Source organism: Heterodontus francisci, chromosome 4 (genome assembly GCF_036365525.1).
Source record: "Heterodontus francisci isolate sHetFra1 chromosome 4, sHetFra1.hap1, whole genome shotgun sequence".
Classification (NCBI taxonomy): Eukaryota; Metazoa; Chordata; class Chondrichthyes; order Heterodontiformes; family Heterodontidae; genus Heterodontus; species Heterodontus francisci.
Window position 1 is genome coordinate 16,140,949 of NC_090374.1, and position 24,946 is coordinate 16,165,894.

A 24,946-nucleotide genomic window follows, 5' to 3' on the forward strand; every position below is an offset into this window, starting at 1 on the left:
TCTACCTTCCATAAATCTGAGGTCATCCAAAACAATGCTGCCTGTCTCCTAACTCACAATGCTGCCTGTGTCCTAACTCACACTGCCCTCTTTACCCATCACCACTGTCCTTGCTGACCTACACTGGCTTCCAGTAAACAAAGCCCCAATTTTAAAATTCTCACCCTTGTTCTCAAATCCCTTCATGGCCTTGCCCTTCTCTAGCTCTGTAATCTCCTCTAGCCTCACAATCCTCAAATAATTTCAACATTTTGGGAATTTACTGCTACTGTTATAAGATCCAGTATTAGCCAGTGGGCTCCCTTGTTAGCAGCTCGTGTCTATCACTCAGTGTGAATGTGTTGGAGGCGGTTCAGAGGAGGTTTACTAGCTTGATACCTGGAATGAGCAGGTTGTCTTATGAGGAAAGGTTGAACAAACTGGGTTTGTTTTCACTGGAGTTTAGAAGAATGAGGGGAGACTTGATTGAAGTATATAAGATCCTGAACGGTCTTGACAAGTTGAATGTGGAAAGGATGTTTTCTCTTGTGGGTGAGTCCAGGACCAGGGGGCACAGATTTAAAATTAGGACAGAGATGAGGAGAAATTTTTTTTCTGAGGGCTGTGCGACTTTGAAACTCTCTACCTTAGAAGGTGAGGGAGGCAGAGTCATTGAATGATTTTAAGGCAGATGTAGATATATCCTTGTTAGGCAAGGGAATCAGAGTTATCAGGTGTAGATGGGAGTATAGAATTCGAGACACAAACAGATCAGCCATGATCTTATTGAATGGCAGAGCAGGCTCGAGGGGCCAAATGACCTACTTCTGCTCTTAATTCATATGTTTGTATGTATGTTCATATAAATTGAGCTACACAGAGCAGGAAGTGTCCTGATGTAATCCTTTTTTAAAAGTTCATTCTCAGGATGTGGGCGTCGCTGGCCAGGCCAGCTTTTATTGCCCATTCCTAATTGCCCTTGAGAAGGTGGTGGTGAGCTGCCTTCTTGAACCGCTGCAGTCCATGTGGGGTAGGTATACCCCCAGTGCTGTTAGAAAGGGAGTTCCAGGATTTTGACCCAACGACAGTGAAGGAGCGGCGATATAGTTCCAAGTTAGGGTGGTGTGTGACTTGGAGGGGAACTTGCAGGTGGTGGTGTTCCCATGCATTTGCTGCCCTTGTCCTTCTAGTTGGTAGAGATCGCAGGTTTGGAAGGTGCCGTCGAAGGAGCCTTGGTGCGTTGCTGCAGTGCATCTTGGAGATGGTACACACTGCTGCCACAATGCGCTGGTGGTGAAGAGAGTGAATGTTTGGCACCCCATCTACAATCAAGTGGGCTGCTTTGTCCTGGATGGTGTCGAGCTTCTTGAGTGTTGTTGGAGATGCACCCATCCAGGCACGTGGAGAGTATTCCATCACGCTCCTAACTAGTGCCTTCTAGATGGTGGACAGGCTTTGGGGAGGCAGGAGGTGAGTTACTCGCCGCAGGATTCCTAGCCTCTGACCTGCTCTTGTTGCCACGGTATTTATATGACTACTCCAGTACAGTTTCTGGTCAATAGTAGCCCCTAGGATGTTGATAGTGGGGGATTCAGTGAACAAAGAAAAGAAAATTAGAGCACAGGAACAGGCCCTTCGGCCCTCCAAGCCTGCGCCGATCCAGATCCTCTATCTAAACATGTCGCCTATTTTCAAAGGGTCTGTATCTCTTTGCTTCCTGCCCATTCATGTATCTGTCTAGATACATCTTAAAAGACGCTATCGTGTCCGCATCTACCACCTCCGCTGGCAACGTGTTCCCGGCACCCACCACCCTCTGCGTAAAGAACTTTCCACGCATATCCCCCCTAAACTTTTCCCCTCTCACTTTGAACTCGTGACCCCTAGTAATTGAATCCCCCACTCTGGGGAAAAAGCTTCTTGCTATCCACCCTGTCTATACCTCTCATGATTTTGTACACCTCAATCAGGTCCCCCCTCAACCTCCGTCTTTCTAATGAAAATAATCCTAATCTACTCAACCTCTCTTCATAGCTAGCGCCCTCCATACCAGGCAACATCCTGGTGAACCTCCTCTGCACCCTCTCCAAAGCATCTACATCCTTTTGGTAATGTGGCGACCAGAACTGCACGCAGTATTCCAAATGTGGCCGAACCAAAGTCCTATACAACTGTAACATGACCTGCCAACCCTTGTACTCAATACCCCGTCCGACGAAGGAAAGCATGCTGTATGCCTTCTTGACCGCTCTATTGACCTGCGTTGCCACCTTCAGGGAACAATGGACCTGAACACCCAAATCTCTCTGTCCATCAATTTTCCCCAGGACTTTTCCATTTACTGTATAGTTCACTCTTGAATTGGATCTTCCAAAATGCATCACCTCGCATTTGCCCTGATTGAACTCCATCTGCCATTTCTCTGCCCAACTCTCCAATCTATTTATATTCTGCTGTATTCTCTGACAGTCCCCTTCACTATCTGCTACTCCACCAATCTTAGTGTCGTCTGCAAACTTGCTAATCAGACCACCTATACTTTCCTCCAAATCATTTATGTATATCACAAACAACAGTGGTCCCAGCACGGATCCCTGTGGAACACCACTGGTCACACGTCTCCATTTTGAGAAACTCCCTTCCACTGCTACTCTCTGTCTCCTGTTGCCCAGCCAGTTCTTTATCCATCTAGCTAGTACACCCTGGACCCCATGCGACTTCACTTTCTCCATCAGCCTACCATGGGGAACCTTATCAAACGCCTTACTGAAGTCCATGTATATGACATCTGCAGCCCTTCCCTCATCAATCAACTTTGTCACTTCCTCAAAGAATTCTATTAAGTTGGTAAGACATGACCTTCCCTGCACAAAACCATGTTGCCTATCACTGATAAGCCCATTTTCTTCCAAATGGGAATAGATCCTATCCCTCAGTATCTTCTCCAGCAGCTTCCCTACCACTGACGTCAGGCTCACCGGTCTATAATTACCTGGATTATCCCTGCTACCCTTCTTAAACAAGGGGACAACATTAGCAATTCTCCAGTCCTCTGGGACCTCACCCGTGTTTAAGGATGCTGCAAAGATATCTGTTAAGGCCCCAGCTATTTCCTCTCTCACTTCCCACAGTAACCTGGGATAGATCCCATCCGGACCTGGGGACTTGTCCACCTTAATGCCTTTTAGAATACCCAACACTTCCTCCCTCCTTATGCCGACTTGACCTAGAGTAATCAAACATCTGTCCCTAACCTCAACATCCGTCATGTCCCTCTCCTCGGTGAATACCGATGCAAAGTACTCATTTAGAATCTCACCCATTTTCTCTGACTCGACGCATAACTTTCCTCCTTTGTCCTTGAGTGGGCCAATCCTTTCTCTAGTTACCCTCTTGCTCCTTATATATGAATAAAAGGCTTTGGGATTTTCCTTAACCCTGTTTGCTAAAGATATTTCATGACCCCTTTTAGCCCTCTTAATTCCTCGTTTCAGATTGGTCCTACATTCCCGATATTCTTTCAAAGCTTCGTCTTTCTTCAGCCTCCTAGACCTGATGTATGCTTCCTTTTTCCTCTTAGCTAGTCTCATAATTTCACCTGTCATCCATGGTTCCCTAATCTTGCCATTTCTATCCCTCATTTTCACAGGAACATGTCTCTCCTGCAAGCTAATCAACCTCTCTTTAAAAGCCTCCCACATATCAAATGTGGATTTACCTTCAAACAGCTGCTCCCAATCTACATTCCCCAGCTCCTGCCAAATTTTGGTATAGTTGGCCTTCCCCCAATTTAGCACTCTTCCTTTGGGACCACTCTCGTCTTTGTCCATGAGTATTCTAAAACTTACGGAATTGTGATCACTATTCCCAAAGTAGTCCCCTACTGAAACTTCAACCACCTGGCCGGGCTCATTCCCCAACACCAGGTCCAGTATGGCCCCTTCCCGAGTTGGACTATTTACATACTGCTCTAGAAAACCCTCCTGGATGCTCCTTACAAATTCTGCTCCATCTAGACCTCTAACACTAAGTGAATCCCAGTCAATGTTGGGAAAATTAAAATCTCCTATCACCACCACCCTGTTGCTCCTACATCTTTCCATAATCTGTTTACATATTTGTACCTCTGTCTCACGCTCACTGTTGGGAGGCCTGTAGTACAGCCCCAACATTGTTACCGCACACTTCCTATTTCTGAGTTCTGCCCATATTGCCTCACTGCTCGAGTCCTCCATAGTGCCCTCCTTCAGCACAGCTGTGATATCTTCTTTGACCAGTAATGCAACTCCTCCACCCCTTTTACCTCCCCCTCTATCCCGCCGGAAGCATCGATATCCTGGGATATTTAGTTGCCAATCATGCCCCTCCCTCAACCAAGTCTCAGTAATAGCAATAACATCATACTCCCAGGTACTAATCCAGGCCCTAAGTTCATCTGCCTTACCTACTACACTTCTTGCATTAAAACAAATGCACCTCAGACCACCAGTCCCTTTGCGTTCGTCAACTGCTCCCTGTCTACTCTTTCCCTTAGTCACGCTGACTTCATTATCTAGTTCCTTACAGGCTTTAGTTACTACCTCCTTACTGTCCACTGACCTCATTTGGTTCCCATCCCCCGCCACATTAGTTTAAACCCTCCCCAACAGCGTTAGCAAAAGCACCCCCAAGGACATTGGTTCCAGTCCGGCCCAGGTGTAGACTGTCCAATTTGTAATAGTCCCACCTCCCCCAGAACCGGTCCCAATGTCCCAGAAATCTGAACCCCTCCCTCCTGCACCATCTCTCAAGCCACGCATTCATCCTGACTATTCTTTCATTTCTACTCTGACTATCACGTGGCACTGGTAGCAATCCTGAGATTACTACCTCTGAGGTCCTACTTTTTAACTTGGCTCCGAACTCCCTAAGTTCTCCTTGTAGGACCTCATCCCATTTTTTACCTATATCATTGGTGCCTATGTGCACAACGACAACTGGCTGTTCACCCTCCCCTTTCAGAATGTTCTGCAGCCGATCTGAGACATCCCTGACCCGTGCACCTGGGAGGCAATATACCATTCGGGAGTCTCGTTTTCGACCACAGAACCGCCTATCTACTCCCCTTACAATCGAATCCCCGATGACTATAGCCCTTTCACTCTTTTTGCCGCCCTTCTGAACAGCAGAGCCAGCCACGGTGCCATGAACCTGGCTACTGCTGCCTTCCCCTGGTGAGCCATCTCCCTCAACAGTATCCAAAACGGTATACTTGTCTTGGAGGGAGATGACCGCAGGGGACACCTGCGCTGCCTTCCTGCTCTTTCTCTGCCTTTTGGTCACCCATTCCCTTTCACCCTCAGCAATCCTAATCTGCGGTGTGACCAATTCGCTAAACGTGCTATCCACGACCTCCTCAGCATCGCGGATGCTCCAAAGTGAGTCCATCCGCAGCTCCAGAGCCGTCATGCGGTCTAACAAGAGCTGCAGCTGGACACACTTACAGCACGTGAAGGAGTCAGGGACATCAGCCGTGTCCCTGAGCTCCCACATTGAGCAAGAGGAGCATAACACGGGTCTGAGATCTCCTGCCATTTTCAATCTTAAGCTTAAGTTAGTCTTAACTTAGATAAACGAAAAAGGAACGAAATGTTTTTACCAATCACACGAGAAAAAAAAAGAAATAGAAAAAGCCTTACCTTATCTGCACACCACAGAGTCCTTTTTTTTTGGTTAGAGGAGGAGGTCGGGTGGGAGACACTACAGGTGTACTGTCTCGGGTTTAACCGCTGCCCAAATATATTGGACTTACTTACCCAGCTGCCACCTTGCTCTCCCTGTCGCCGCTGCAGTGATGGTAATGCCATTGAATGTCAAGGGGAGATGGTTAGATTCTCTCTTGTTGGAGATGGTCATTGCCTGGCACTTGTGTGGCGTGAATGTTACTTGCCACTTATCAGCCCAAGCCTGGATATTGTCCAAGACTTGCTGCATTTCTACACGGACTGCTTCAGTATCTGAGGAGTCACGAATGGTGCTGAACATTGCGCAAACATCAGCGAACATCCCCACTTCTGACCTTATGATTGAAGCAAGGTCATTGATGAAGCAGCTGAAGATGGTTGGGCCTAAGACACAACTCTGAGGAACTCCCACAGTGATGTGCTGGAGCTCAGATGATTAGCCTCCAACAACCACAACCATCTTCCTTTGTGTTAGATATGACTCCAGCCAGCGGAGAGTTTTCCCCCTGATTCCCATTGACCTCAGTTTTCCTAGGGCTCCTTGATGCCATACTCGGTCAAATGCTGTCTTGATGTCAAGGGCAGTCACTCTCACCTCACCTCTTGAGTTCAGCTCTTTTGTTCATGTTTGAACCAAAACTGTAATGAGGTCAGGAGCTGAGTGGCCCTGGCGGAACCCAAACTGAGCGTCACGGACTAGGTTATTGCTAAGCAAGTGCCGCTTGATGGCACTGTTGATGACACCTTCCATCACTTTACTGATGATTGAGAGTAGGCTGATGGCGTGGTAACTTGCTGGGTTGGACTTGTCCTGCATTTTGTGTACAGGACATACCTGGGCAATTTTCCACATTGCTGTGTAGATGCCAGTGTTGTAGCTGTACTGGAACAGCTTGGCTAGGGGCGCGGCAAGTTCTGGAGCACAGGTCTTCAGTACTATTGCCGGAATATTGTCAGGGCCCATAGCTTTTGCAGTATCCAGTGCCTTCAGTTGTTTCTTGATATCATGCGGAGTGAATCAAATTGACTGAAGTCTGGCATCTGTGATGCTGGGGACTTCAGGAGGAAGCCGAGATGGATCATCAGCTCGGCACTTCTGGCTCAAGATTGTTGCAAATGCTTCAGCCTTATCTTTCGCACTGATGTGCTGGGCTCCCCCATCATTGAGGATGGGGATATTTGTGGAGCCACCTCCTCCAGTTAGTTGTTTAATTATCCACCACCATTCACAGCTGGATGTGGCAGGACTGCAGTGCTTCGATCTGATCCGTTGGTTATGGGATCTGTTGCATGCTGCTTATGCAGTTTGGCTAGCTTCACCAGGTTGACACCTCATTTTGAGGTATACCTCTTGCTGCTCCTGGCATGTCCTCCTGCACTCTTCATTGAACCAGGGTTGGTCTCCTGGCTTGATGGTAATGGTAGAGTGGGGGATATGTTGGGCCATGAGGTTACAGATTGTGGTTTACAATTCTGCTGCTGCTGATGGCCCACAGTGCCTCATGCATGCCCAGTTTTGCATTGCTAGATCTGTTTGAAATCTATCCCATTTAGCATGGTGGTAGTGCCACACAACACAAAGGACGGTATCCTCAATGTGAAAGCGGGACATCGTCTCCACAAGGACTGTGCGGTGGTCACTCCTACCAATACTGTCATGGACAGATGCATCTGCGGCAGGTAGAATGGTGAGGACGAGGTCAAGTATGTTTTTCCTCTTTTTGGTTTCCCCACTACCTGCCGCAGACCCAGTCTAGCAGATATGTCCTTTAAGACTTGGCGAGTGCGGTCAGTAGTGGTGCTACCGAGCCACTCTTGGTGATGGACATTGAAGTCCCCCACCCAGAGTACATTCTGTGCCCTTGCCACCCTCAGTGCTTCCTCCAAGTGCTGTTCAACATGAGTACTGACTCATCAGCTGAGGGAGGGCGGTAGGTGGTAAGCAGCCTTGTCCATGTTTGACCTGATACTATGAGACTTCATGGGGTCCAGAGTCGATGTTGAGGACTCCCAGGGCAACTCCCTCCCTACTGCATACTACTGTGCCGCCACCTCTGCTGGGTCTGTCCTGCCAGTGGGACAGAACCTAACCAGGGATGGTGATGGCAGTGTCTGGGACATTGTCTGTTAGGTATGATTCCATGAGTATGACTATGTCAGGCTGTTGCTTGACTAGTCTGTGGGACAGGTCTCCCAACTTTGGCACAAGCCCCCAGATGTTAGTAAGGAGGACTTTGCAGGGGTGACAGGGCTGGGTTTGCCGTTGTCGTTTCCGGTGCTTAGGTTGATGCCGGGTGGTCCGTCCGTTTTCATTCCTTTTTATTGACTTCGTAGCCGTTAGGTCAGAGGGCATGTAAGAGTCAACCACATTGCTGTGGGTCTGGAGTCACATGTAGGCCAGACCAGGTAAGAGCAGCAGATTTCCTTCCCTAAAGGATATTAGTGAACCAGATGGGTTTTTACAACAATCGACAATGGATTCATGGCCATCATTAGACTAGTTTTTTAATTCCAGATTTATTCATTGAATTCAAATTCCAAATTGGTCTGCTAATGTCGCCAGTTTTATGGAGGGACTGGGCTACAGATGTAAAAATTGGCAGTGTTCCCTTGCCTGAACGCAATCTGGAAGTGAGAGTGGAGACGGAGTTCAGTTAAATGTTATTTTAAGTATGTATAAATAGAGAATGAGAAATTCAGCCATCTATTATTTAGATTTCCACCTCTATCTTAGCCTTACCACTAAAAAGTGGCTATCTGTGCATCTCTGTGAATGATACAGCTGAGTCTGCATTCGTGGTGGTAGGTAACTATTCTAAATTCCCAAAAACATGATTTGCTGCTGACATTGTGAGACAACATAGGAAATCTTGTTGCATTTGAGCTTTTTTGTCCCTTTTTCCTGGCCCCAGCCTTCCAAGTCTCCTGTTGTATTCCAAAGAGTTTTCCTTTGGTTGATGCACCTTCTCTCACTACCTCTGCTCACCCCCACTCATCATTCTGTGGCCTGTGTCCTTTCGAGTTTTGCCTCATTCTAGCCAGCCTCCCCAAGGTCAGTTCAAATCAGAAAGGTCAAAAGGAAAAACCACGGGAAGCAGGAAATCTCACAATGACATTAGCACTTTACTAATGTTCTTCCATTCTATTCACCCTCCGAGCAGTAGCAATTTTTTATATATAGCCTAAGCATTTATTATACTGGCCATGAGGAGCACCTACTCGGAAGGGAGTGGCTTGGCAATTGTAATGATTGCTGAAATAATACAAAACCGCTCCAGTACACCAATGTGCAGTAGTAAAGTGGTTATATTACTGGACAAGTAACCCAGTGGCCATGACTAATAATCCAGAAACATGAATTCAAATCCCACCACCACAGCTGGGGAATTTAAATTCAATTAATTAAATAAATCTGGAATAAAAAGTTAGTATTGGTAATAGTGACCGTGAATCTACCAGATTGTCAAAAAACCCACCTGGTTCACTAATATCCTTTAGGGAAGGAAATCTGCCATCCTTACCTGGTCTGGCTGACATGTGACTCCAGACTAATAACAATGTGGTAGACTATTTACTGCGCTCTGAAATTACCTAGCAAGTTGTATTCAAGTTCACCACCACCTTCTCAAGGGCATTTAGGGATGGGCGATAAATGTTAGCCTTGCCCACAACGCTCACATCCCATAAATGAATTTTTTAAAAAACCTTCTCTTAGGCAGTCACTCGAGATCAAGGATGATGTGCTTCCACTTGGGGTCGATGGGTTCTGACATGGCTGAAAGGTCCAATGTGTGGTCTGCAGACTCTGCCACATGAGGGGCAGGCGGTGTTTGAAGGGTCAGGTGGCTGAGTAGTTGGGAGGTTTGTGCGCTCCCTCTGCACCTCGACTTCACCTCTGTTCCCGACAAAGTTCATCGCGGTGTACGGTGCTTTCCCAAATGAGAGTTCTCCATCTAGGATGGTCACGAACCTGGAACTCCCACAAGTTGACAGAGATGTTTGATCTCTTCAGGGATTCTTTGAGGACATGTCCTCCTGGGAGTCTCCTGCCGTGACCAAGTTCTGGGTAGAACGCTGCATCAGGAGTCATGTCAGGCATGCGAACAAAGTGTCCTGCCTAGCGGAGCTGGTTTTGGGAGATTAGGGGCCCAATGCTGGGTGGGTTGGCTTGATAGAGGACGCTGCTGTTGGGCCGCCTTTCTTGCCACTGGATTTAGAGGATCTTGCAGAAGCACCTCTGGTGATTCTTCTCCAGTGCTTTGAGTTGCCTGCTGTAGGTTCATTAGAGCAGACAAGGTTAGAAGAGATAGAAACATGGAAATATAGAAAATAGGAGCAGGAGTAGGCCATTCGGCCCTTCAGGCCTGCTCCACCATTCAAAACAGATCATGGCTGATCGTCTAATTCAGTACCCTGTTCCCGCTTTCTCCCCATATCCCTTGATCCCTTTGGCATTAAGAAATATATCTATCTCCTTCTTGAATATATTTAATGACTTGGCCTCCACTGCCTTCTGTGGTAGAGCATTCCACAGGTTCACCAGCCTCTGAGTGAAGAAATTTCTTCTCATCTCGGTTCTAAATGGCACACCCTTCATAACCCAGGTGTTCAAAATTATGAAGTGTTTTGTATAAGTAAGCAGGAAAACCTATTTCTATTGGTTGGAGGGTCTTACATTTAATGTCAGCACCAAAAGAACTAAGGGAGAAGTGTGTTTTTTTTCAATGCAAGCATTGTTAGGATGTGGAATGCTGGAGGAGAAAGTGGTTAGAGCAGATTCCATAATGGTTTTGATAAGAAACATAGATCAATATTGAATCAGAAAAAGTTAAGTAGGTGCGAGGAGTGGGGCTAAAGACATGGTTCTTTCAAAGAGCCAGCACAGACACAATGGGTCAAATGGCCTCCTTCTGTAAAATCCTATAATTATTGGGATTGTGGGCACATTCAATAAACTGTTGCATTTACTGGAAATATTGTTTCGATTAACCGCATCCTGGTAGAATTTGGACCTTGACAATCCACAAAAAAAATCTTAATGGTGTCATCCATCGTTCCTGGGCCAATTGTGCATTCAATGAGCGGCTTGATTTTTAAACCATTCTTTGATGTTGAGGCGTGTGCATTTCCTCCTTTTGTTCTCTTGCTTTCTTCTCATTCATTTGTCGCTGCAATTTTCGAATATGTTTGCAGTTTCCGGTCTCTGGGCTACTGATATCTTTACTTTGTCCTGCTGAATTATTGTGAGCTACACATCCTGTGGAACATCCAGTGATAAGTTCACATTACAGGTGCCTCCAGTCTTTGGCAGTGTCACTATCTGTAGGGTCTGTGGTTCACATCCAAAGGTAATATATAGTCATCTTGATGCAGGATACCTGTATATAGAGCCATTATAAATTCTCATTTACCATGAAAAGATGAAAGAAAGAACATGCATTTATACAGCAGCTTTCATGAAATCAGGATATCCTCTGGTGCTTTACATCCAATGAAGTGCTTTTAAGTGCAGTCACTGTTGTAATGTAGGAAATGCAGCAGCCAGTTTGCACACAGCAAGCTTCCACAACAAAGATAAATGACCAGATCATCTGTCTTTTATATTTAGTTGAGGGATAAATGATAACCAGGACACTGGGAAGAAATCCCCTGCTCTTCAAGATATTAGCAGTGGAATCTTTTATATCCACTTGAGAGGGCAAATGGGGCCTCGGTTTAACGTCTCATCAAAACGCAGCACCTCCGACAGTGTTGCACTCCCTCAGTCCTGCACTGGAGTTATCAGATTTTGTGCTCTGATCTCTGGAGAGGGACTTGAACAGACAACCTTCTGACTCAGATTAGAGCACTACCCACTCAACCACAGCTGAAAAAGCAAATTGTGTATTTCCAGTGTCTCAGACGAGGCTTTGTCCTATGATAGTTCTGGTGAATAATAGGCAGATACTAATTGGAGGTTCCAACGTAATAGGTTTTAAAGTAAATGAAACACAGACTTCGATTTAAACAACGTAGGTTTGGTTTGGTTTGGCATGGAATATTGACTCTTCCATGGCAATATTAAGCTCCAACTGGCTGAAAGGAATGCAGCAGGTCTCACACAGGCTCTATAAATTGGTTCCAACAACTTTTCTAATGGCTGTTTCATTTGTCACGAGAGCTGATTTAGCTCATTGGACAAACTTATCTAAAGTTTGACTCGGGCACATTGGCTGGCAGTCGCACACGCCACTTCCTCAGGTTTAGGGCACACAGCTTTGGTGTAGCGGAAGCTATTACTGCGAATCATCTTGTCACAGTTTGTAGAATGTATGATTTGTTTTAGTGGGGCGATGGAAATGGTCTACTGTAAATCAATGTTTACAGCTACAATGAGTCTATTAATTGTGGAGCATAACAATCACATTTCAGTAACTACCTGCAGTAACCAGTGGCAGTTTCGTTGTGGAATAAATGTTATGATGTATGTAAGGCATAGGTTCATGATCTCTGCCGTAACATGTAGAGAGGAGGTGACTGGACACAATCCCCAACTGAATAAAGATTAGGGCCAGTTACTCTAAGGCACCCTCATACGAAGTCAGAAGAGACAATTTGACTCATCAAGGCCAATGCTGTATCCAATCTACCCAGTTACTGACTCTACCCTGATTGCAAAGGGTTAGTGAGCAAGGTGCTCAAGATATTCTTCCAGCCTCACTAGCGAACATTGCCCTCTGTCCTCCACGGGCTGTGCGCCTTGCCTGCCCCAGCAGCACATCAGGATAGATCTTTGTCTTGAACACCTGGGTGAAAGATCTTGTGGGAAGGATTGCGTACTGATAATGGAACTTCGGTGAATCCAATTCTATTTAAGTTAGTGGAACGGAATTCCGCCAGGTTCCACAAGGGACACGTGATCCTCCTCGCTGCACTCCAGAAGATGCTCAATGTCCAGCTGGTGAAGATGGCAGTCTACTCCAATGGCCGCTGTACTGAGGAGGACTGGGTGGAGGAGTGGGACTGGATAGTGGAGATGTGAGAATGGAATAACTTGAAACCTTGCTCAGTCGTGTGTGTGTGTGTGTATTTTTATACATATATTTATTTTTATATATGTAACTCTCCATTGGCTTTGGTGATAATGAGATGTATTATCTTGATTGATCAGTGATTGCACACACATTCTCTGTTTTATATTTTGCTGAGTACATGTTTGCTATTTCCTGCCCTATTATAGTTTACATGTATCTGTATTTTTTAAAAAAAAGTATCAAGTAAATTTTTCTCTTTAGGTAACCTTCATCCACTGATCTCAGTTACCACCTGAACACGTTTCAGCGGCTGGTTTGATTGGTTGCTTGGCTGCTTTCTTGCCTGTATGTTGGCGTAGAGCAGAATGTCCTTATCAGCCCACAAGTCACATGCAGCCCCTGACCCCAGCAACCTGGTGCTTAAAGCTCAGGCAGTTCAGTTCTGTTTGCACTTACTTTTCTTATTGGCTGGTTTATCTTGTTTAATGGCCCTGGGAATTTGGAAAAGGCCTGCCCAAAATAGTAAAATATCTCAAGGTGCTTCACAGAAATGTTAGCAGACAAAAATTGACACCAAACCAAAGAAAGAGATTAGGACAGGTGCTTGGTCAAAGCAGAAGGCTTTAAAGAGTGTTTTTAAGGAGGAGGGGTAGAGGGGCAGAGGTTTAGTGAAGAAATTCAAGAATTTTGGCCCTAGAATGCTGAAGGCCTGCCAGCAATGGTCAGGTGAGTAAGTGGGGGATGTACAAGAGGTCAGAAATGGAGGAACGCAGAGTTCCCTCGACGGCATAGTGGAGGTTACAGCCAGGGAGGGGTGAGACCATGGATATGCAAATGAATGGGAACCAGGATTGAAACTTTAGGCCCCTTGAAGCTCCATGGCACTCACCTATATGGCCTGCGGACACCAGGAGTTTGGGTGCTCCTGATGTAGAGTATTTGAGAGTGGCTGGGGAAAGAGACAATTTTTACAGAGGAGGTGGATTTAACAAAGTGTGAGTATAGAAGATTAAAGGGTGCTCTAATTGAGGTGTTCAAGATGATTAAAGGTTTTGATGGTAAATAGAGAAAAATGTTTCCTCTGGTGAGAGAGTCCAGAACAAGGGGACATAACCTAGGCCTCTCGAGAAGCACCTTCACAAAGGGTAGTGGAAATCTGGAACTCTCACCAAAAAGCTTTTGAGGCTGAGGGTCAATTGAAAATTTAAAAACTGGGGTTTGTAGATTTTTGTTAGCCAAGGGTATTGAGGGTTGCAGAACCAAGGAGGGTAAATGGAGTTAGGAGTCGGACATTCCATAATCTGATTGAATGGCTCAAGGCGCTGAATCCTGTTGTTACATTTTAATTGAACTTGTCTATTCTTTCCAGTGTGGCAGGGAAAACCAGGTTGATGGTTGGATGTCTGACTTGCCGTTTCACTCTACAGGTGATTCTATAATTCCTCTTTGTATCTGCAGCCTGAACAGGCTCAGACAGCAACAATGGTAAAGCACTTCTTCGACATATCTACTCTCAAGAGCTCCTGGGACCAAGTTGCCTCTGCGTTTTGGCAACGATATCCAAACCCCTTCAGGTAGGTCTCTGATCTGCACTTTTTTGTGAGTACCTTTTTTTGGCACACTAGTTTGTCCTTTTTTGGGGGGAGAAGGGGGATTTCTATCACCATTTCTGACCCCAAACTTTTTTTTCTAATGTGATTAACCCGCTCTGCTGCAGACTAAATAGCAGCACTGTCTCCCTACTGCTGCTCCCCCCTGCTCATCCACACCCATTAGTGAAACCGTTACCCTGAACTAGAGCATGGCTACCTGACGGGACTCAACACGTGTTGGGTTCGGGTCAGGTCACTCTTCCGGGTGTGGCATTCTGGCTCGGCTCAGGTCAGGTCGGACGCAGTGACAGCCAGGACGTCAAGGCGGGAAGCACTCCGCAGTATGCAATGAGCGATTCTATCCAAGGTAGAGCACAACCTCTTCAATAATTTTGATTATATTCTGGTGGTCGGGTCGGCTCGGGTCGGATGTGGTTCTGTCAGGCTTTGTCGGGTTTCGTTTGCAGACCCAAGCAAGCCTTTACCCTGAACCCAGTCTTTAAAAGAAGCTTATACAAAGTAATATGTGTGTATTCTCATATTTCATTTTTCTGCCTTTGTTCTCTTTCTGGCCTCCCTCTTCCCCGCAACCCTCCTCCACCCACCCCCCAACAACTCAGTCATGGTAGCTCCTTTCTGCCCCTTCATTAAACACATTAAGTACCAAGCTGTATTGTGGCCAGTGTGTTCTGAAGAGTCACTTGCTCTAGTTCAGAGTTACCAGTGTTTTTATTAACCAATGACCTATCACTTTGCCACATTTACTGTGGTGCATACAGATTTAATAGTAGCCTTCGAAACGGAATTGGATAAAATGCTTGAAGGAAAAAAAATTGCAGGAATATTGGGAAAGAGCGGGGAACGGGACTAACTGGATTGCTTTTCAAAAGAGCTGGTGTAGACGCTATGGGCCAAAAGGCCTCCTTCCTTCAGTGCTGTACTTTCTATGATTCTATACTCCTGTTGCTTTTTTATTCTGTGTATATTGATGCGGCCCATTTAATTTCCAATGGGATGGTGGAGTCAATTCAGGGCCTGAGAAATGCATTTGGAGGCCCGTGATGACATCAAAATAGTCTATATGGACTCTTACCTTCCGCTATTTGTATTGAGACTGAACAATGTATTATTTATATTGTGACAGAACAATATCTTGCAATTATTTACATTTCTAACATCAAATCTCGACTCAGTAAAAAAACATTTTGAAAACACAGTTTGTAAATGTATTCTGTTCCATTTAAATACAAATATATACACAAAGCATTGTAACATCAGGTCTGAAGACAATTCCAAAAGGTACATCTTTCTCCATTACAGTAAACACGTATTAACCGAAGATGTGATTTACCGTGAAGTGACCTCTGATAACAAGCTGATTTCTAGACGTCTGCTTACAAAGACTAATCGTCTGCCTCGCTGGGGAGAGATGATCTTCCCTGCTAACCTGGCTCAATCTGTCTTTGTTATAGAAGATTCCATAGTCGATCTTCAAAACCGAACATTTACCACTTTAACATGGAATATTAACCATACCCGCCTCATGGTAAGTGCTGCCTACTCCTGATTGCTCTACCTGTTCACTGGTTGAGATCTCACTTACTGTGTTCTACATCATTTATGAGCGTATCTTTTTGTTATAAATTTCTTGGGGTAAAGGCATCATCACATTGAAACCAGAGTAAAGATCTAAGCATTTTTTTAATCTTGATAGTGACGATACAAATACCAAACTCGGTGGTGGCACTCTCCCCTCTGAGTCAGAAGATTGTGTGCGTCTTCAAGCCACACTCCATGGCTTAAGTGCCGAATCTAGACTGACCCTACAATGATGGACTGATTCAATGTTGGAGGTGCCGTCTTACGAATGAGATGTTAAATCAAGACCACATCTGCCTCTTCAAGTGGAAGTTATTAAAGATTCCACAACAGTTTCTTGAAGAGTAGGAGGATCTGGCATCCTGCCAATATTCATCCCTCTGTCAAAACCACTAACCAAATTCACAAACACAGTAAGGTTCCACAAAGACCAATGAGATAGATAACCAGATATCAATTTCAGTCATAACTATCTGATGGATAAAAGTTTGGCAGGACCCTGCTTCTCTTCAAAACAGGAATTTTGTACATTCACTTGGACATATAGTCAGGACTTCGATTTATGTCCCATTTGAAAGACAGCACCTTTACGCTCCCTCAGCACTGCACTGGATGGTGCTAATTCTGTGTACTCAATTACTAGAGCGGGCTTGAACGAGCAATCTTCTGATCCAGAGTCAAGCAGACACTTAGAGTTAGTCTGACAAATTCAGTGACACAACTTGGCAATCAGCCTTGTGTCACTTAATGGCTAAAAATCATCTCCCAAGACTGACTTTTCAAAGGCTGGGTTTTTTTGACCCCAATGCAGACCCTTCTTTCAGATTGGATGGTAAGATCTGGGAGGGAGAGGCAAACAGTTATGTCAAGAATTTCACATATTAAGGGAAAGGGCGGGGTGGGGGGTTCACGTGGATAGAGGGAGTGCAGGCAAATCCAAACAACAAGAATTCTATTATTTTTTTGCCTACGTTTCTTATTTGCTGTGTCTCCTACATTGAATCTTGAAATGCTGGACCTTTGTTAGGGCTGTTGACTCATTGGTGAATGATTCCTACATGAAAATGCCAGTGAGACATCACTGACTGGTATAATGCAGGTCATCTACCCCACCCATATTGTGTATTTTGACTATAATCTGTGTAACATTTAATAGGCAGGATGTAAAAAGTAAGATCATAAAATTCATCCTTAGAAGATTGAGTTAAAACTTGTGGCAGATACAGTTGTTTCATCCCATGTGGCCAACACAGACTAAAAGTTCCAACAATTTCAAACAATTGAAACTGCGCTCTTTATTAATTTCAGCAGGTAGAGGAAAAATGTATATACTGTCCGAATCCAGAAAATCTGACGTGGACGCAGGTACAGCGTGAGGCTTGGGTCACTTCAAATGTATTTGGTTTTTCACGAGCAATTCAGGTAATGGTGTATCAGTGTTAAGTGTATGTGTGATTTTTGCTAACAATTTCTGCTTTTCAGTCAGATATACTGGAGTCACGACATGTGAAATATTATCAAGTGCAAACAACAACTTGCATTTATTTAGCACCTTTTAAAATCGTAAAATGTCCCAAGGCACTTCACAGGAGCAGTGTCAAGAAAAATTTGACACCAAAGCAGCTCCTGTCACATAATCTACCATGGCAGAGACTGATTTTTAGTATAGCTATTTATTTACTTATTTGCTTTACTTCCCCGGTGGCTTAGTAGTTAGTACAGAACAGGAACATCCCAGGATTAAACCCTGCTGAGTCAGTGTCTGGGCCGTGATACAGCACTGCTGGAGGTGTGTGTGTAATTTTTTTCAATTCATTCTCAACATGTGGCCATCACTGGCAAAGGCAGCATTTGTTGACCGAGTTGCCGTAGATGATGGCATGCTGGGCCACTTTAGGTTAAAAGGTAAGCAGTGGCAGACATTGAAGGAGATATTTTATAACTCTCAACAAAGATATATTCCATTGAGAAAGAAAGACTCTGAGAAGGATGCATCATCTATGGCTAACTAAGGAAGTTCAGCAATTGAATGAAAAGGCATACAATTCTGCCAAGATTAATGGCAGGCCAGAAGATTGGGAAACCAGCAAAGGCTAAATTAAAATAGAGGGAGAAATTGGAATACGAGAGTACACTAGCAAGAAATATAAAAACAGACAGTAAGAGCTTCTACGAGTATATAAAAAGGAAGAGAGTAGCTAAAGTAAATGTTGGTCTCTTAAAGGACGAGACTAGGGAATTAATAATGAGAAACAAGGAAATGGCAGAGACTTTGAACAAATATTTTGTATCGGTCTTCACGATTGAAGACACTAAAATATAGCAGAAAATCAAGAGGCAAAAGGGAGGGAGGAACTTAAAACTCACTGAAGAAAAAGTACTAGGAAAACTAATGAGACTAAAGGCTGACAAGTCCCCTGGGCCTGATGGCCAACATCCTAAGGTTTTAAAAGAAGTGGCTGCAGAGATATTGGATGCATTGGTTGTAATAAGTAGTAGCAGGACATTTAGAAAATCCTAATGCAATCAAAGAACAGTACAGCACAGGAACAGGCCATTCGGCCCTCCAAGCCTGCGCCGATCTTGATGCCTGCCGAAACTAACACCTTCTGCACTTCCGGGGCCCAGATCCCTCTATTCCCTTCCTATTCATATATTTGTCAAGATGTCTCTTAAACGTCGCTATCGTATCTGCTTCCACCACCTCCCCTGGCAGCAAGTTCCAGGCACTCACCACCCTCTGTATAAAAAACTTGCCTCGCACATCCCCTCTAAACTTTGCCCCTCGCACCTTAAACCTATGTCCCCTAGTAACTGACTCTTCCACCCTGGGAAAAAGCTTCTGACTATCCACTCTGTCCATGCCGCTCATAACTTTGTAAACCTCTATCATGTCGCCCCTCCACCTCCGTCGTTCCAGTGAAAACAATCCGAGTTTTTCCAACCTCTCCTCATAGCTAATGCCCTCCAGACCAGGCAACATCCTGGTAAACCTCCTCTGTACCCTCTCCAATCAGGCAGTGTCAACATAGTTTTATGAAGGGAAAAGGCATTTGACAAATTTATTAGAGTTTTTTGAGGATGTAACGAGCAGGGTGGACAGTAGGTGTAATGTATCTAGATTTCCAAAAGGCATTTGATAGGATGCCACATTAATGGTTACTACACAAGATAAGAGTTGATGGTGTTGGCGGAAATATATTATCATGGATAGAGGGTTGGCTACCTAACATGAAACAGAGAGACTGGATAAATGGGGCATTTTCAGATTGGCAAACAGTAGCTAGTGAGGATCTACACGGATCAATGCTAGGGCCTCAACTATTTACAGTCTGTATTAATGACTTGGATGAAGGGACAATGTACTGTAGCCAAATTTGCTGATATAAAGATAGGTCGGAAAGCAAGTTGTGTGGAGGAGACAGAGAGTCTGCAAAGGGATATAGATAGGTTAAGTGGACAGCAATTTGGCATATGAAGGAAAATGTGAGGTTATCCACTTTGGTAGGAAGAATAGAAAAGTAGAATATTATTTACATGGAGAGAGACTGCAGAATGCTGCGGTACAGAGGGATCTGGGTGTTCTCCTACGTGAATCACACAAAGTTAGCATGCAGTTAGCAAGTAATTAGGAAGGCAAATGGAATGTTGGCCTATATTGAAAGGGAAATGGAGTATAAAAGTAGGGAAGTCTTGCTGCAACTGTATAGGGTGTTGGTGAGACCACACCCGGAGTACTGCATATAGTTTTGGTCTCCTTATTTAAGGAGGGATATATTTGTATTGGAGGCAGTTCAGAGAAGGTTCACTAGGTTGATTCCTGGAACGAATAGGCTGTCTTATGAGGGAAGGTTGAGAAGGTTGGACTACTCATTGGGATTTAGAAGAATGAAAGGTGATCTTATTGAAACATGTAAGAATCTGAGGAGGCCTGACAGGGTAGATGCTGAGAGGGTGTTTCTCCTCTGGGGAATCTAGAACTAGGGGACACAGTTTGAAAATAAGGGGTGTCCCATTTAACACAGAAATAAGGAGGAATTCCTTCTCAAAGGGTCATTAATCTTTGGAATTCTCTACCTCAGGCAGCAGTTGAGGCTGGGTCATTGAATATATTCAAAGCTGAGATAGACAGATTTTTGGTCAACAGGGGAGTAAAGGGTTATGGGGACAGTCAGGAAAGTGGAGTTGAGGCCACAATCAGATCAGCCATGAACTTATTGAACGGCAGAGCAGGCTCGAGGGGCCGAATGGCCTACTCCTCCTATTTCTTATGATCAGAGGGCAATTAAGAGTCAACAACAAAAACAAGAAATGCTGGATTCACTCAGCAGATCTGGCAGCATCTGTGGAAAGAGAAGCAGAGTTAACGTTTCGGGTCAGTGACCCTTCTTCGGAACTGACAAATATTAGAAAAGTCACAGATTATAAACAAGTGAGGTGGGGGTTGGGCAAGAGATAACAAAGGAGAAGGTGCAGATTGGACCAGGCCACATAGCTGACCAAAAGGTCACGGAGCAAAGGCAAACAATATGTTAATGGTGTGTTGAAAGACAAAGCATTAGTACAGATTAGGTGTGAATATACTGAATATTGAACAGCAGCAAGTGCAAACCTGAAGAAAAACAACCTGAAAAAAACAGTGGGTGAGACTAAGATGAAATGAAATAAATGCAAAAAAAGATTGTAAAAAATGTAAAAAGGAATGTAAAAAAAAAAAGGAAGAAAAAATAACTAAAAATGACTAAAAATGAAAGTAAAGTGGGGGACTGTCATGCTCTGAAATTATTGAACTCAATGTTCAGTCCGGCAGGCTGTAGTGTGCCTAATCGGTAGATGAGATGCTGTTCCTCGAGCTTGCGTTGATGTTCACTGGAACACTGCAGCAATCCCAGGACAGAGATGTGAGCATGAGAGCAGGGGGGAGTGTTGAAATGGCAAGCAACCGGAAGCTCAGGGTCCTGCTTGCGGACTGAGCGGAGATGTTCCGCAAAGCGGTCACCCAGTCTGCGCTTGGTCTCCCCAATGTAGAGGAGACCACACTGTGAGCAGCGAATACAGTATACTACATTGAAAGAAGTACAAGTAAATCGCTGCTTCACCTGAAAGGAGTGTTTGGGGCCTGGGATAGTGAGGAGAGAGGAGGTAAATGGGCAGGTATTACACCTCCTGCGATTGCAAGGGAAGGTGCCCTGGGACGGGGACGAGGTGGTGGGGGTAATGGAGGAGTGGACCAGGGTGTCGCGGAGGGAACGATCCCTTCGGAATGCTGACAGGGGAAGGGAGGGGAAGATGCGACTGGAGGTGGCGAAAATGGCGGAGGATGATCCTTTGGATATGGAGGCTGGTGGGATGAAAAGTGAGGACAAGGGGAACCCTGTCACGGTTCTGGGAGGGAGGGGAAGGGGTGAGGGTAGAGGTGCGGGGAATGGGTCGGACACGGTTGAGGGCCCTGTCAACCACAGTGGGGGGAAATCCTCGGTTGAGGAAAAAGGAGATCATATCAGAAGCACCGTCATGGAAGGTAGCATCATCAGAGCAGATGCGTCGGAGACGGAGAAACTGGGAGAATGGAATGGAGTCCTTACAGGAGGTAGGGCGTGAAGAAGTGTAGTCGAGGTAGCTATGAGAGTCAGTGGGCTTATAATGGATATTGGTAGACAACCTGTCCCCAGAGATGGAGACAGAGAAGTCGAGGAAGGGAAGGGAAGTGTCAGAGATGGACCATGTAAAGGTGAGAGAAGGGTGGAAATTGGAAGCAAAGTTGATAACGTTTTCTAGTTCGGGGCGGGAGCAGGAAACGGCACCGATACAGTCATCAATGTACCGGAAAAAGAGTTGGGGGAGGGGGCCCGAGTAGGACTGGAACAAAGAATGCTCGACATATCCCACAAAAAGACAGGCAACAATAAGAGTCAACAATGCTGGTGTGGGACTGAAGTGCCAGATCAGAGCAGGTAAGGACGACAGGCTTCCTTCCCTACAGAACATCAGTGAACTAGTTGGGTTTTTTTATGACAATCTGTCAGTTTCATGGTCACTTTTACTGATGCCAACTTTTTTATTCACAGTTTATCTTGAATTGAATTCAGTGCGTGCGTGCGCGCAGGCAGGAATTGAATTGTTGCATCCCCATTTGAAAAGAATAGCTGGATGAGGTACAGCGGTATAGTGGTCATGCTAGAGGGCTAATAATCCAAAGGCTGAACTTATGCTCTGGAGGCATGTGCTGAAATCCCATCATGGGAGCTAGGGAATTTAAATTCAGTTTTCTAATTAAAATAAAATTTTCAAAGAAAGCTAGCTTCACTAAAGGTGACCATAAAACCCTTGGAACGTCGTAAAAACTCATCTGGTTCACTAGAGTTATACAGCACAGAAATAGGCCCTCCGGCCCATCATGTCTGCTGACCATCAAGCACCTATCTATTCTAATCCCATTTTCCAGCACTTGGCCCGTAGCCTTGTATGCTATGGCATTTCAAGTGCTCATCTAAATACTTCTTAAATGTTGTGAGGATTCCTGCCTCTATCACCCCTTCAGGTAGTGCATTCCAGATCCAACCACCCTCTGGTGAAAAACTTTTTCCTCACATCCCCTCTAAACCTCCTGCCCCTTACCTTAAATCTATACCCCCTGGTTATTGATCCCTCCGCTAAGGAAAAAAGTTTCTTACTATTTATCCTATCAATGCCCCTCATAATTTTGTATACCTCAAACAGGTCCCTCCTCCGACTTCTGTGCTCTAAGGAAAACAACCCTAGCCTAGGTCTCTCTTCATAGCTGAAATGCTCCAGCCCAGGCAACATCCTGGTGAATCTCCTCTGCACCCTGTTCAGTGCAATCACATCCTTCCTATAGTGCGGTGTCCAGAACTGTACACAGTACTCCAGCTGTGGCCTAACTAGCGTTTTGTACAACTCCATCATAACTTTCCTGCTCTTATATTCTATCCCTTGGCTAATAAAGGCAAGTATCCCATACGCCTTCCTAACCACCTTATCTACCTGTGCTGCTGCCTACAGTGATCTATGGACAGGTACATCAAGGTCCCACTGACCCTCTGTACTTCCTAGGGTCCTATCATCCATTGTATATTCCCTTGACTTGTTAGTCCTCCAAAAATGCATCACCTCACACTTTTCAGGATTAAATTCCATTTGCCATCCACCCATCTTACCAGACCATCTATATCGTCCTGTAATCTAAGGCTTTCCTCCTCGCTATTTACAACACCACCAATTTTCATGTCATCTGCGAACTTAGTGATCATACCTCCTATATTCGCGTCTAAATCATTGATATATACTACAGGCAGCCAGAGGTCCCAGCACCGATCCCTGCGGTACACATCTCGCAAAAACAACTCTCGACCATCACCCTCTGCCTCCTGCCACCAAGCCAATTTTGGATCCAATTTGCCAAATTGCCCTGGATGCCATGGACTCTTACCTTCTTAACCAGTCTCCCATGCGGGACCTTATCCAAAGCTTTACTGAAGTCCCTGTAGCCTTACCCTCATCTACACGTCCAGTCACCTTCTTGAAAAATTCAATCAAGTTTGTTGGACACGATCTCTCCCTGACAAAGCCTTGCTGACTATCCCTGATTAATCCCTGCCTCTCCAAATGGAGATTAATCCTGTCCCTCAGAATTTTTTCCAATAGTTTCCCAACCACTCACTGGCCTGTAATTACCTGGTTTATCCCTGCTACCCTTCTTGAATAATGATAACACATTCACTGTCCTCCAGCCATCTGGTACCTCTCCTGTGGCCAGAGAGGATTTGAAAATTTGTGTCCGAGCCCCTGCTATCTCCTCCCTTGCCTCACATAACAGCCTGGGATACGTCTCATCTGGGCCTGGGGATTTATCCACTGTTTTCAGCACTCTGAATCTGCCATAAGCCGCCTTTTTTTTTTTTTCCTTATCCAATCCTCTATATCCAGGGTTCCCTGGACTTGTTGGTCTTGCCCTTCACCTTTGCGGGAACATGTTGGCCCTGAACTCTCACTGTTTCCTATCTGCTGTCCTTACCCTGTCTGGCCTACGTGTGACTCCAGACCCACAGCAATGACTTCTTTGGCCTCCTTATCTCGAGAGGCAATGGATAAGCGCCTGGAGGTGGTCAGTGGTTTGTGAAGCAGCGCCTGGAGTGGCTATAAAGGCCAATTCTAGAGTGACAGGCTCTTCCACATGTGCTGCAGAGAAACTTGTTTGTCGGGGCTGTTACACAGTTGGCTCTCCCCTTGCGCCTCTGTCTTTTTTCCTGCCAACTGCTAAGTCTCTTCGACTCGCCACACTTTAGCCCCATCTTTATGGCTGCCCGCCAGCTCTGGCAAACGCTGGCAACTGACTCCCACGACTTGTGATCAATGTCACAGGATTTCATGTCGCGTTTGCAGACGTCTTTAAAGCGGAGACATGGATGGCCGGTGGGTCTGATGCCAGTGGCGAGCTCGCTGTGCAATGTGTCTTTGGGGATCCTGCCGTCTTCCATGCGGCTCACATGGCCAAGCCATCTCAAGCGCCGCTGACTCAGTAGTGTGTATAAGCTGGGGATGTTGGCCGCCTCGAGGACTTCTGTGTTGGAGATATGGTCCTGCCACCTGATGCCAAGTATTCTCCGGAGACAGCGAAGATGGAATGAATTGAGACGTTGCTCTTGGCTGACATACATTGTCCAGGCCTCGCTGCCATAGAGCAAGGTACTGAGGACACAGGCCTGATACACTCGGACTTTTGTGTTCCGTGTCAGTGCACCATTTTCCCACACTCTCTTGGCCAGTCTGGACATAGCAGTGGAAGCCTTTCCCATGCGCTTGTTGATTTCTGCATCGAGAGACAGGTTACTGGTGATAGTTGAGCCTAGGTAGGTGAACTCTTGAACCACTTCCAGAGCGTGGTCGCCAATATTGATGGATGGAGCATTTCTGACGTCTTGCCCCATGATGTTCGTTTTCTTGAGGCTGATGGTTAGGCCAAATTCATTGCAGGCAGCCTCAAACCTGTCGATGAGACTCTGCAGGCACTCTTCAGTGT

The 24,946-nt window shown here is 45.4% G+C and overlaps 1 protein-coding gene across 3 annotated transcripts in view; it reads left to right on the plus strand.

Annotated features, from left to right (window-relative positions):
- Positions 1 to 24,946, plus strand: part of LOC137368917 (PRELI domain-containing protein 1, mitochondrial-like) — a 66,502-nt gene that overhangs the window by 22,535 nt on the left and 19,021 nt on the right. For all 3 annotated transcript variants that reach the window (XM_068029218.1, XM_068029219.1, XM_068029217.1), the window contains exons 2-4: positions 14,143 to 14,289; positions 15,628 to 15,853; positions 17,215 to 17,328. In XM_068029218.1, coding sequence (XP_067885319.1) covers positions 14,198 to 14,289; positions 15,628 to 15,853; positions 17,215 to 17,328 — 432 coding nt within the window. In that variant the 5' untranslated portion in view covers positions 14,143 to 14,197. The remainder of the gene's footprint in view (positions 1 to 14,142; positions 14,290 to 15,627; positions 15,854 to 17,214; positions 17,329 to 24,946) is intronic.